At 27.1% G+C, this 14,638-nt stretch overlaps 2 protein-coding genes across 5 annotated transcripts in view; one reads left to right on the top strand and one right to left on the bottom strand.

Annotated features, from left to right (window-relative positions):
• The window catches only part of LOC142327345 (uncharacterized), a 47,881-nt gene extending 36,177 nt beyond the window's left edge, over positions 1-11,704 (bottom strand). The window contains exons 1-2 of one of the 3 annotated variants that reach the window (XM_075370304.1): positions 11,491-11,704; positions 4,920-5,100 (exon numbers count right to left, since the gene is read on the bottom strand). In XM_075370304.1, coding sequence (XP_075226419.1) covers positions 4,920-5,007 — 88 coding nt within the window. In that variant the 5' untranslated portion in view covers positions 5,008-5,100; positions 11,491-11,704. Of the gene's footprint in view, positions 1-4,919; positions 5,104-11,490 lie in introns of all 3 variants that reach the window. The other 2 variants (XM_075370303.1, XM_075370305.1) reach the window with 2 other exon arrangements.
• Positions 11,705-12,006: 302 nt separating this feature from the next.
• LOC142327265 (rab-like protein 6) overlaps positions 12,007-14,638 on the top strand; it is a 50,432-nt gene continuing 47,800 nt past the window's right edge. For both annotated transcript variants that reach the window (XM_075370144.1, XM_075370143.1), the window contains exons 1-2: positions 12,007-12,234; positions 12,628-12,756. In XM_075370144.1, coding sequence (XP_075226259.1) covers positions 12,630-12,756 — 127 coding nt within the window. In that variant the 5' untranslated portion in view covers positions 12,007-12,234; positions 12,628-12,629. The remainder of the gene's footprint in view (positions 12,235-12,627; positions 12,757-14,638) is intronic.

The raw sequence follows: 14,638 nt of genomic DNA, 5'->3' as shown, positions 1-14,638 counted from the left end.
GGACAATACCTACTTTACAGTTAATTTATACTTTTTCTTTATAATATTCTTGATAAGAATTAAACCATTCAGCCTCTAATACATAACCACACTATCAAAAAAAATTCATTTTAACGTAAAAAAATTTACTTCAAAACAGACAACTGTAGAATAACTGAGTTACCAACATAGAAAGGAAAAGAATGATTGTATTATGCTTTGCATAATACATTGAAGTCTTTGCAATACATTGCATTACATAAATACATTGAAGTGTGCATTGAAGTCTTTTGAAAAACTTCAATTGCACTACATACTACACAGAACTCACTTTAAAAGCTTTTTCTTGGGTGAGGGTGCGGGGATTTTCATTACTAACTGTTCACATAACAGCTGATTTCTTTAATGAATAGGATGTAATATGAGGTGCAATTCAAAAGTAAGGTCCAATGAGTTATAAATAGCGATTGGCAACATTCACTGATTCATGCATGTGGATTAGCTTTAAAAGGTCTTTTGGACATTTAACTTACACATTGCCATCAGTTCATTGTTGTTTGTCTTTTGCAAGACAGAATTGAGTACGGCAATAAAAAAATTCTACCAGTTATGAAGTTCAATCGGTGATTAGATTTCTAAACATAAGATAAGAGGACATAATGCTGCTGAAATTTACCTTCAATTGTGTGAAACATATGTGTCTAACATAATAAGTGAAGGAAAAGTCAGGCAATTGTGTTATGAATTTAAGTAAGGTTGTTCAAATGTTCATGATGAACAGAGAGGTGTAAGCCTAGTGTATAGGGTGACGATCTCATTGAATATGTGAATGCAAAAATGAGAGATAATCGTCATTTTTCAATTAGCAATATTTCTTTAGAACTTCCAGAAGTTTCAAAGACAACATTGTTGAGAAATGTGCCTGACATTCTCAAAGGCCATTCGTTCTCAAAGTGGGCAATAACATCCCCTTGTGGGCACTGGAGGCCTTCAGGAGGGAGCGGTAGAAAGCCCAAAGAAAATTGGGACCAATCAGGGGGTCTAGGAAGGCAATGGCTAATTACAAAAAAAAATACAAAAATGATGTTTTCCTGATATTTCAAACTAAAATTAAATACCTACTACACTAGTACAAAAAATTAAAGGGACACCTATATTTTATGATAAAAAATTTATTGTATTCAACTTTGCAACCAAGAAGCCTGGAGAGACTAATAAAAAAAAATTAAAAGCCTGAATACTTTACTTTTTGATAGTATACACCAGAATTCAGTTTTAATAAAAATACTTCCAAATACGATTAAATATGTGTTTTAACTGCTCTCATTTAAAATGTAAGTTTCAACTTAGAAATGGGATATGCATAACATGCATAGGCTATGTATAAAAACAATTACATTGCTGTTTTTAAGAGTGCATCTTAAAACAGCAACTGCAATTATTTTTAACAGATAGTAGGTGGAAGAAAAAGTTTGAGAATCAATGCTCTAGGCTATCATAAACTGTGTGCATGATGGAAGCTGAAAATGTTGACAAATGCTCACAAAGATCATAGAATGACATCTGCACATGCTTTTCTCAACCGCTTTACCACGAGGGAGACAAATTTCTTTTCCCACATTGTCACTGGTGATGAAACATGGATTTTGTATGTCAATGCCAAGACAAAACAACAATCCATGCAGTGACATCATTCATGTTCACCTAAACCGAAAAAATTCAAATACATCCAATCTTGAAGGAAAACCATTGGGATCAAAAGGGTGTGCTTTTGATTGATTTCATAGAATCTGGAACATCCATCACCTCACAAGTCTATTGTGAAATACTTTCTAAACCGTGTCGTGCCATTCAAAACTGACAACTGGGAATGCTGAGATCAGGAATTGTTCTTCTTCATAACACATGGCTGCATGCACAACTGAAAAAATTCAAATGGAGATTTTTTATCCTTCACTTACAGTCCTGATCTTGCGCCCAGTAGATACAATCTCTTCCTACACCTCAAAAACTGGCTAGTGTCTCAATAATTCAAGGAAAGTGAAGAGTTAAAAATCTTGATGCAAAAGTGTCTACAATTTAGGCAACAGAATTTTATGCAGTGGGTTTGAAGATGCTTGTTTCACGATATCAAAACTATTTGAAACGAAATGCTGATTATTCAGTAAAAAAATTTAAATATCTAAGTATTTGAAACCATTAATAGATTTTTCATTTTTCCAAATGTTCTCATTTTGTTACCGATCAGCCCTTACTTTTAAATTGTGCCTCATATAATTGGTTACATCCTAAGTCTTTATCCAAATTTTATCAGCTTAAATATAGCTTATTATTAACACCAAAGTATCAAAACAAGGCTGGTTCAAATAAACAAGATGGTATTCCCTTTTTAACAGCTAATCGACCAAACAGTGAAAATTACTTTTCCAATAAATTTTCAGATAAGTCAACTTAACACTAAGATTAACATAAAAAGAAAAAATCAATAAAAAAATTAGACCCCTCTAGCAAACAAGTACCTAAAGTTTCATCTCTTATTACAAAAAACCACTACAATATTAACATGATAATGAATCCATACCACTTTCATATGATTAATTGTATTCTGTACATAATATTTTTTACCATTAAAAAGGTAAATTCTACAAATAATATGTTGCTATGCTCTTTGATTCTCAACCTTATCATTAAAAATGTAAGGCACAAAAACACTTTTGTGTTCATGAAAAACTTAGGTCAAAAATACTAACAAAAAAATGTCATTTAATCAAACAAAATATGACGTAAAATCTATAACTGACTTTTCTGAGATTACAGTGACAAACATTTTTTTATTACTTTCTTTCTTAACGAAATATTTACTGAAAAATACTAGCACATTATTTTAGAAAGTTAATACAGTAATGTACTGATAATGTAAAAAAAAAAAAACAAAACAGAATTTTAAAACATTCTTTTCATGGCTAGCACAGCATGGTATTTGCTTTACTTTTAAATCTCTTGCTAGATGATTCACCACCTAAATTTAGATGATCAATTAACCTTAAAGTTAGTGTGTGGCAATGTGATATGTAATGCCTGTAGCATATAAAAAATTTCAAACCTCACCAAATTCACTCTTAGAATTAGAAAAAGTTCTTCCCTATGAAAAAGGTAAAATTCAGTTAACAATAAATGGTGAATTTTTACAATAAAACATAAAAATTAGGAATAAAAGGTCTAACGGTGGTCAGATTAATAAAAAAAAAAAAAGAAAAGGCATACAATGTTCTTGTCAATGAGGATACAACACAGTAAAACCTGGACATAAACAAACTTAGATTGGGCAGAACACAGAAATTAATCAGCAAAGAACTTTTTGAATGATGTTAAACTGTTAGTACAAAGTCTACTCTACTACTCTATACACATTCATATATATCATGTCTGACATTTCACCACACAGCAAAATTTATGTGTATTATAAAATATTGTGAAAAATTACATATGAATTCCTAAGAATTACATACGTAATATTACCACAACTACTGAATACTACTTGTTAAACAAGTAGTTTTCACACAATTTCAGTAATGAAGTAATTGTATTATTTTTCTATCAAAAAATAAATTGCATCCTACTTTTAATGTGGAACTAAAACTGAACTTCTCAGAGTAGTAAGTTACACAACATTTTTTACTTTAATCCTTCATATTGTTAAAACCCTTTCAACTGGTTTTTCATTCTAAAATCCAACTACTTAACTCTAGTATTAAAATGTAACTATTATAGGTGAAGTAATCTAATGTGAAGTAGTTTAATCCAAAAAATAAATACCACTATGGGCAAATTTTACTCTCAAGAAATATAATCCTCCGTTTACATTAACAGAACAATCAACAAAACCAAAAATTAATAATGTCAGTATTCTGAAAAGTATAATAAGTACTCAAACACTTACTGTCTGAACCATTTTCTAAATATTCGTTGTTTAGTGCCACTGCAGGATCATAACACTATTTATTTTTATTTTTTTGTAATTCTGATGGAACCAAATCAACAAAACAAATGTGTATTAAATTCTGGGTTGTGAAAAGTTCTTATACCAGAAGAAAAAAAACTCAAAAGTAATCCAAAAATTTATAAAGCAAACACTGTGCGAGTAGGGTCTCTCATACTCATGCTATAGTTACTTTCAATGTGAAGATGCAGCAAGATCTTGAAATCTGAACAAAAACCTGAAATTACTGATAGTATGCAAGATCTGATCTTAGTAGATCAGAGAATACCGGTAAAAACAATTGTTGAAAAACTTACAAATATCCAAAGCCAGGATTTATAATTCCTAAATTATTGGGGATGTAGATGCTATTAGCTAAGATATTACAAAAACTTTTTTCACTTTTTTTTGGGGGGAACTGAAAAAACAGAGTAATCAATAAATAATCTTTTTAAACAACTGAACAGTGTTGCAGAAGCATGGTTATACAACCATCAAGTAACTCAACACAACAACCCTTGCAGTAGCAGCACTTACCTACTTCTTGGTGAAGAGATTAAAGATGTTAAGTCTGCAAGTTGATGAAGGGCAAATACTTTAAGAGCAAAATAGTATTTTGTTTGACTACTTTTAAAAAGGTCAAACAGTTAATTCATAATTACTATGCTACAAATTATCATTTGGACTAATGACTAATAGCAGTTGGGCCTGTAATCTCAAAAAAAAAACTATCTGAGTTTATTAAAGGAAGGCACTAAAAGAAATTCAAGAGAAGGTGTAAAATCTTTTTTTATTTCAAGGTTGGAAAAGATGATATTTTGAATGGGTTTTAGCACACAAATTGTCCACTACGAAAAACCTTCTTTTTTTCCATCCATCATTAATAGACTAAACCACAATTTTAAATAATCATAAAATTATTAATAATAATAAACTAATAATAATAATTACTATAACATACCTTCTTCATTTGAAACATTTTGATATGCGGAAGGATTTAAAGCCCACTGGGTGGGATATCCGCCTTGTAAGTCAGACGACGACCACATAATTATTCAATATGTATTTACAATATATTTGGTCAATATTTTTAAAAATATTTTTATATTCTATCTCTCGGTTCTTCTAATATAGAATAAATACTGCTGCACAAAACAAATCTTAATACAATAATGTAACATGAAATCATTTTACCATTCCAATTTCATTATCATCAGCATACAAATTATTAACAATTAAATTACATGCCATTGCGTATAACATACAAAAATTACCAAAATAATTGTTTCTTCACTTTTTTTAAAAAACCGTTAAGAGTATTCTAGGGTGATATTCTTTTACCACCCAAAAATGCAATTAGAAACAAACAAATTGTAGCAAAGGTAAAATAATAAGAATGACTAAAAAACTAGAATATACTAAAAAAAAAATAAGTTCAAACCCATGTAGAAGAGTAAAACAGAATGGGATAATAATATATATTTCTAAGTGATTATCATTTGTTATGATTTATAATTTATTATTCATTATAAATTTTCATTGATTTACTCCTAAAAGCAACAATTTTTTTAAGCTGCACTTATATTACATTTAAACTGTAATGCACTTGAACAAATTACATGTATCTTATTACCTTTCAATGCAACCAATACACTGAAAATGTTTAAATCTACCAGAACTTAATATAAAGAAAGTATTTAATTTTGTAATTATCACTTTCAGGATAAAATATGCATTTTATATGTAATTACAGTACATCCTTTAAATTGTAACCTCAGAGTCTATATTTTACACTGAAAAAAACAAGAGATGCATCCTCCTTCAGGAAGAATGAAGTAAATTAATTAAATAATTCATAAGTACATTAATACTTTTATTTTAGTGTTTTAAGAATAAAAATGTGTAAATATGAATTCAATTAAAGCTTTAAAAAAACCCAAAATGTCGATAAGTTAATGCTCTTTACGATAGAAGACAATGTCCACTTCTAATTATTTAATTTATATACAATAATTAATTCAAAATAATGGAGGTAAATATTATAAACGAAGTTCTCCATTTGGAACTTTCACTTAGTTTCTTAGACTAACTACACTGATTTCAAAATGTTTGCTTTATGGTTACAACATTGTTTACTATTCACAATCTTATAACTGATGATGTTTCAGATACATAAAAATTATTTCTAAGCTAGCCCAAAAGGAAAGTCAAAAGGAGTTAAATCTGGAGAGGATGACAGCTAATTTGTACTCCCACTCAAATACTACCAAATTTTTCATTCGACCATTCATTTACACAGCAAGCAGTTCAGGTAAACTTTCTATCTAACAAAAACTGCATCAAAATTTTCACAATTAAATGTGCTAAAACCAAGCTCAATTCATCAAGCAATTAGTAACCCAGTAATTTTTTTCCCATTTCTTCATTTACAATTAAAAATTGCCTGTATATTATTCTTCCCTACTATATTAATTAACAATATTATTGCACGTAATTAGAACTCTGCAGTTTTTATTATAAAAAAGTCAAAATGAAAATATTTTTTAGTCTTAAAACAAAAACTTCAAGTTCTCAAATTCACATTTTCATATTTTTTAATCTCAAAAAAAAAATTAGTATATTATTATGAAGTAATGAAATCTTAAGGATGTTAATAAATTAGTATGTAAGGACCATCTCATTTTGGTTAGAATTGTTATGTAATGACTTGATATAAATTTTCTTGATTTCATCAAGTTAATTATTATGATATATACTTCCGAAATAGTTCCCATTTTAAAAACGTAAAGAACCCCCATCCAATGAGAGGAGTTAGCATCTTGATGTCTTAAACAGTTAAGTAAACTTCTGTCCCAATTTTTAGCTTTAATTTATTTATTCTGTTATGCTGAAATTTCAAAAATGCTTAAACCTAAAATTTTATATGTAATTAGTATGGAAGAAGTGGATGTAGTGTAAACTAGCATTGATTTATATAAAATATTCATGGTGGTCACATCAAGACACCAACAAATTACTCATTCGTAAAAAAGATGAATTGTTTGGTGTAATTATTATAGGAAAAAGTTAAAACTGTAACAGAAAGGATGATTACCTATATAGTAAAATTCTTAAATTAGCAATCATATTATTTTATTGATTTTAATGATTAACATTTTGGAAGGGGAGAGTTTTCAAGATTAATCAAACACTGAATAGTTCTGCAATTGCTAATAAATATATAAGTAAATTAACATGTATGATGTGTAAGTGTAAATGTAAAAATATTTAATAAATCTGTAGCACTTACTTAACTTGTTTACAGAGTTAAGATATATCAGAGCTGCTTTCATACTTAGGTAATTACAAATAGAAAGTAAATACTCAAGTAGCATTCCCAATTAACTCTAATGCAAATACAAACAAGAAATCATCAAAACACTATATGTGCATGATGTGTATGGTGTGGTGTGGGTGTATGTGCACTTAATATGAATGATGGAAATTTTTCAACCAATCAAAATAATTATAAAACCAATGATCATCTTTGGTTGGTCTTTGAACAACATGTAGATAGACTTGACATAACTATTTTTTAATTTCAACAAAAAAAAAATCCAAATCATTATGGCAGTAAAATGTCTATAAGAAAACCTTATTATTAAAATTAGTACCAATTCAAAAACAAATGATTATAAAATCAGATAAAACAATAAAATAATATAAAAAGGAATAATAATAATAGTATAAAATGCAAACTTAAATTAACATATATATATAGAATTTAACGCTATATCAAATTTAATTTAACTTTTTTTAATTCATATATTTTTATGTTAGCATTAACACACCATTAATTTTATATTAAAAGATCACTTAAAACAGCACTTAGGTTCTTATAATGCATAATAATAAATTGTAAAAAAAAATAAATAAATTTTATAACATTTTATTGAAAGAATATGGCATCAGTAAATTTTATTCTTATTCAAAAAAAAAAAAAAAGCTAGAGTAAACATTTGTTTTAGAATAAGTAAAAACTTTAATACAGCTTAAAATCATAAAACAGTAAGAAACAACGCCCTACTTAATGCAGAATTAAAATATAGTACTTAATGGAACATTAAATTTACTTTTATAATAGCACAAATAAAGATTAGCTACACCATTTAAAAATAAAAGAAATCTGAAGTCATTAATATTTTAAAATATGCAACCAAATTTAAGTTATAGCTGGTAAGCTTTAAATAGAAAAAATAACACAGTGACAAAAAATAATTCATTTTTAATAGTATATTATCATAATCTAATAATCTGGCAACATCTTTAAAGCTTGTATTAGAAATTCATTATTATTACTTGCAACCTGAAAGAAAAAGACAATTTTTGCAATAATCACAATTATTGTGTATAATCTTTTTAAATGAATGAATTCATTTCAACAGAATAACAGTAAAAAATAACCTTGTAATATGTTTTTATAGTTTTGTGTAAAATTAAAAATCAAGTTAAGTAACTACAATGCACACTAATTAAATAAGAATACTTTACTATCAAGTGCTTGTGAGTATTTGCTCAGTCCACAACCCCATATACACTTATACAAAAATATGCGCACTTCTAGAACCAACTATAAAGTTTTATAAGTAACTATTTGTTAATTAAATAATTTAGTTAAGTAACTTGATGACTATGTTAACAAAACTATAAATTATATGGTGCTACTTCAGTGTGTGGTCTACCATCATCATGAGGTCTAACACTACAGTACATGCGGCCTATTGTATCATTGTGTATATAATTTATTTAATGTTAATTTGATGAGGTTAGTGAGCAAAGCAGGCGTTAGGTTATGTTGAGTTTGATTATGTTTTCTTGTACTGAATTTCATACGATATCAACATTAACTAACCAAACTTAACTTTATGCTCACTTTGCGCGCTAACTTCATCTAATATTAAATATACAAATTATATATAATTTTTATCCAAATATTCATACAAATTATATACAATTTGTATATGTAATTTATATCAGTTTACTATTAAAAATAAATTACACAGTGAGACAGTGCTACTTCAGACCTCATGATGATGGTAGACTGCATACTAAAGTAGCACTAATTATACACAACGGACAATACCAAAAGTTAAAAATATTTCAAAAGATCTTTCTTAAGCTCATGAATAATCAGAAGAAAAAATTTATGTATTGAAAAGGTAAAGGTTATCATTTAAACAGGTAAAATTATAATTATATAAATTATTTCACGATTTAATAAATAAATCTTAACTTACACAAGTATTATTTAGAAATAATAACTAGGAATTCCTAGTAGGGAAGAAAAATGAATCCAATAAGGTTTAAAAAAGGCAATATTCTCTACAATTCTTTCCTATTGTTTGTGGGTAAATGTAAACCAAAATGTCTATATAGATTATGTTTTTAAGTTTAAAATACATAAAAAATTAACCATTTAAATTTTTAAAAAAAAACCATAAAGCTTTCATTTCTAATTCAAAATGTATTCATTCAATTTCATTAACAAAATAGGGAGAAAGTAAAGATGAGCAAACATTTTGATTTCCAGACTCCTGCAAAGAAAAAACTAATTTTTGTTTTAAAAACTAATTTAACTAATTATTGTTTCTAACTCTTAATTACTGCAAACAAGTTTAAAGTAATAGTATAGTTTTCATAAATGAGAATTCATCATCAGCTAGCAAACATAGTTTAATTCTCTTTTAAGAATTTGGGTAAATTTAAAGTATGGTCAAGCAGACTTCAAAAATGTAGTCTGTAGAAACACCCCTTCAAAAGTTATTCTCATAGAATCCAAATGAAGATAAATAAATATGAATTCAACATTTACAACATTTTGCCTCTTACTTGATGGAGAACTAACTAATCTTAATTTCTTTTTTTATGGTTATGCAGCAGTCACATGTACATCACTATCTTAATTTACTTGTTTTAACTCCATTAGTTGATCAAATATTGGCAAGAATCTGTCGCAGGTAAATACATAATCATACGGCAATATGTGACTACAAACACTATTTAGGAAAACTGCTTGGTTATAATGTATTGCTGATAAAAATGTTGAGTAATGGTTTCACAAAATGTAACTGGCAATGTACAATATTATTTTGTCTAAAGGCACTTATACAACCAAATGGTTCCACAAGATTTATGAAACTGGAATATGGCATAGCATACTGAAAATCAGAGAATGTAAATTAAATCCTTACAGTTAAAGCCATTATCACTCAATAAGATTCTCTGCATGCTATGGCAGTCATTGTTGGTTAATCACTATAGCAGTCACTCCTGTTTAGATTAAACTAGTTAAAATTAAGTAAGAAAAAAAAATTGTTTATACAAAATGAAATGCGATCATGTTAATATGTTCAAATGTAAATGAAACAAAAATCTAAAATTAACTGAAGAATTCTTAACTTTTGAAATTTATTTTAAAAATTATCATTATTTTACAAACAACTTTACAACAAATTAAAAATATATGTTAAATATACATTTAGATGGAAAAAAGTATAGAACATAATACCATTAATAATTAATTTTAATTTTCTACTGCATAAAAAACCTCAAATTTTAACTGAATTATATATCCCACAACATAACCACCACTAGATGGCTAAATAATAATTTAATGAACTGGCACATTTAATATTAACATTAACTAGCTAATGTTAATTTTTACTAAAAAAAAATACATTCCTGAAAACATTAAACTTTCATTGAAAATAATCAGAAGGAGTCAGAATAAAAAATACCCTAAATTCAAGACAACTCTATAAACCTGGTTAAATATACCACCAAAACATTTTATTAGCAATTAGGTTTGCAATTAAACCACACAGCACATCAAAAATCTCTCCCAAATAATATAATATATACCATTTTGTATTGTATTTTACTGTTACTATTTTGTATTATCACTATATATATATATATATATATATATACAGCATTAATATTGTATTTTTGTTTTATGGTAATAATCTATTTACAACTTACTAATGAGAACATTCTAATAAATTTAATAATAACTATTATGAAACATGATTTAAAATAAAAAAATCTTTAAATCTACTTACTGTATTTCTAAACATTAAAATTTAGAAGTGCGTGACTAATTATTTTTAAACAAATATCCCTACGATTTAAAATTATTATTTGTTTTAACAGACTTCTGGTAACTTACATACATGATTTATATTATCAAATTGTTTTTTGTTTATAGATCAGCTAAAAGTACTGCTAGAAAAAATTTAACTTGGGCTAGTTAGGTTAGATGTTGAAATTTCGTTTAACTCATCTTTTATAACATTTTATTTCACCCAATTCAAAATCTAAATCAATCAAAGCTGAAAAAATATTTTTCTTTGAAATTTGTAAACATCTAAACGTAACTAGTTTAATTAAAAACAGAAAGCCGCACAAATCGCATTGTTTAATAGCAAATTAATAAATTACCACCCATTAAACTAGACGAAATAAATTATTAAAAATGCACCATCACTACTTACCTGATTACAATAAATTCATATGATACTATACCATAAATTACTTTAATTGTATACAAGTTCTACAGTCTAAATTAGTCCGCAACATTAAACTAGCAAGCGACGGAAAAACACAACGCCATATTTTCAATTGCCTCCTTGGTAATCGCGTCAAATCAACATGAAATTAATTATATATTTGTAGCGATATTATAATCTAATAAAATATTATACAAAATATGATCACATTCTTTATAACAAACAATTAACCTCTTTGACGATATTAGCTATATTAAAATAGGCATATATATATATTTTAAGATATGATTTATTTATATACAGCAACCTCTCTTACACAAGGTTAAAAATTATATATATATAATTTTTCTATCTTCCAATGTAAAGCATTAATTTGAGAATACATTAAATACTGTTAGTACAGTAAAGACTAGATAAATATTTTTAGATCATTCTTTATAATTTTTCGTCTCATCCAAAAACCTATTAGGAAGGGATGTAACCACGACAAATTTTGATGTAGTCTAACAGCTGTTCAGTTGCAACTTAAAATTTGTAATTGATGCTGTGCTTCTTATATTTGCTAAAAATCATGTTATGTCACACGTATCTTCCAGTTACTCGTAATTTCAAATTTTTGCCAAAAACGTTGGTTACATTCAAGCCTTCGTGGTAGAGTTATTCAAAGAGAAATAAAATTGTTATGATTTGCTTGAAATAAAACTAACTAGATAATTTTACAAGTCTTCGGTAAGTGTCAACAAAAGTGTACCTAACGTTTATTTTAGAAGTAGCAAATTATCAAATGTTTGTTATTAATTACTTACTTCAGCGTGTACCTTTTAATTAAAAAATATGTTATGTGTGATTTATAAATATTTAACTACTTTTTAATAACTAAGAGAAACAATTTATCTGAAATTATTGGAATGTATACTTTGTTACCTTCCAATTATCAGCATATCTTATGTCCTACAATTAATTTTTTGAGTAACTTTTTGAAATGACATAAGATGTTTGTCATATATTAATGTTTTATTTTATTACCAACATTCAATACTCATATTGAATAGAAGAGAATAAAAATTCGTCCTATAATTTTTCTATATATTTCTGCTGTGAAAGTATTTTGCTTGTTCACAGATATGTTTTCGGCACTTAAACGGTTAACAGGCAAAACAGAAAATGGAATCATTCCTGGAACTACTCCTGGACATCATGCAATGTCACAAAATCTACAGCGAAAATTTGCAAAAGGAGTACAGTATAATAGTAAGTATATTACAGGAGTTTGTAAAGTGTGTTAGTTATTTTCATCATACTTAAATTGACATGAATATTTTGTGATGTATTATTTTATTGGAAGTATTGATTATTAAATTATATTGTATCTTTAATTGTCAGTTAACAAAATATGTCATGTAATTTATATTTTACTTGCTTATTAGGCCCTAAAGATTATGTGATATGGGTTTGTGTTGGTGTTACTGGTAGTTAATGTACGAAAGTAAAACTTAAAAAATAATTTATGTTATGTTTTGTGTTTATGTTCATTCAGAAGTTCATATAGGCTTTAGTAATTGATAAGCAGGTAATATCAGCAACTTTTATAGTAGGTGCCTTATCTCACTTTTATCATGAGTTTGACAAATATTATTGAAATGACAGTTATTGTTCACATATCTCTTATACATAATTATATGGTTTACCTCATCACTTGCAGAAAGATAACATCAGTCTTAATAATATTTCCAGATTTATTGATAGAAAAAATTATCTTAAATATTTTAATTTTGTCTACTTCTAGCCTTGATGATTTTCTTGCTAATCTCCAAATCTTTTATTTTCTTGGAAATTTATTTTTTAACTTTCTTTGATTTTTTTTTTTTTTAATGTTTATTTGAGGTTGATGAATTAATGTTGTTGTACATTCGTATTCATAGAGCATTTGTCAAAATGAGTTGTATAATTTTATTTTGCAACTGACTTCCAAGAAATTGTACATTTCCAAAATTAGTATAATTACTAAAGAACTAAATAATTTATGTAGTTTAATAAACCGAACTTCTCAGTTCTTTCCTCAGTGGTGTTGTAGATGACACTGTTATTAAATGAACTTATTTTTAAGCATTTAAGAAATCAGTTTAATCTGTGTGAAGTGAATAAAAATTTCAAAATATAGAGAAGTATTTATTGTTCAGTAAGTATGAAAACAGTTGAAAGTAAGTACTGCATTTAAAGTAAATAAACTTTTACTGAACTGGAAAGTAAATAATTTAACATTTAATTTAAAGTATTATAATATACTTTTACTTTTTACTAATACTAGCAATCTAGTATTTAATTGTAGATTTCTATATTTACTGCTGTTTATTACAGTAATTATGTTTTGCAGTGGGAAGGTGACCACATACATAATAAACTTGAAATTTATTTTTGACAGTTTCTAATTTAAAAATAACCCTTGAATGCATAAAGTACTTATAAATAAATTCTGCTTGAAATAAAAGGATTCAATTTTATTTCATAATACATTTAAAAGTACAACATACCGACCTTGAATGCATGATTACATAGAAGTCAGTTTTAATACTCTATAAAATAAAAGAATTCGATTACAGGAACATACTTTTATTTCAGGTTGGTGATTTTACATTCTTGAACCCTAATTTATGAGGATCATTTTCTCTATGCAATATTTCTTTAATCTCTTTGATGATTAATCTTTCGTTTCACACCCTGATCCTTTTAAACTACTTGAACGATATTTCTACGGGCATACTAAGACAATGTGCATCATTTTGTTTTCAATTCATTACAATCGTCTACTGTACAGGAAACTTCTCATCATCATAAAGCTTGATTTTATTTTTTTAAACAGTCTTTCGATAACTGTTCATGCTTTGCATGGACTTTGTTCAATAATTTTTTTTTTATTGTGAGGATTCTCGAAAGGTGTTTCTAACCCTAGTGTTATTCCGTAACCACTGTCTTCTAAAAGAAAGCAGCATCATTAAATGTTTCCATTACCTCTGAAACATTACTTTATCTCCAAATTTGACTATCAAGGGTACTGCCCTAGAAAGAAGCATCAATACTTGTAATTATACCTCCTACATCATATGTTTTTTATGTTAATGCTAATGTATCCTTT

This window comes from Lycorma delicatula, chromosome 7 (assembly GCF_047948215.1).
Source record: "Lycorma delicatula isolate Av1 chromosome 7, ASM4794821v1, whole genome shotgun sequence".
Taxonomy (NCBI): domain Eukaryota; kingdom Metazoa; phylum Arthropoda; class Insecta; order Hemiptera; family Fulgoridae; genus Lycorma; species Lycorma delicatula.
This window is presented reverse-complemented; position numbering and strand designations above follow the sequence as displayed.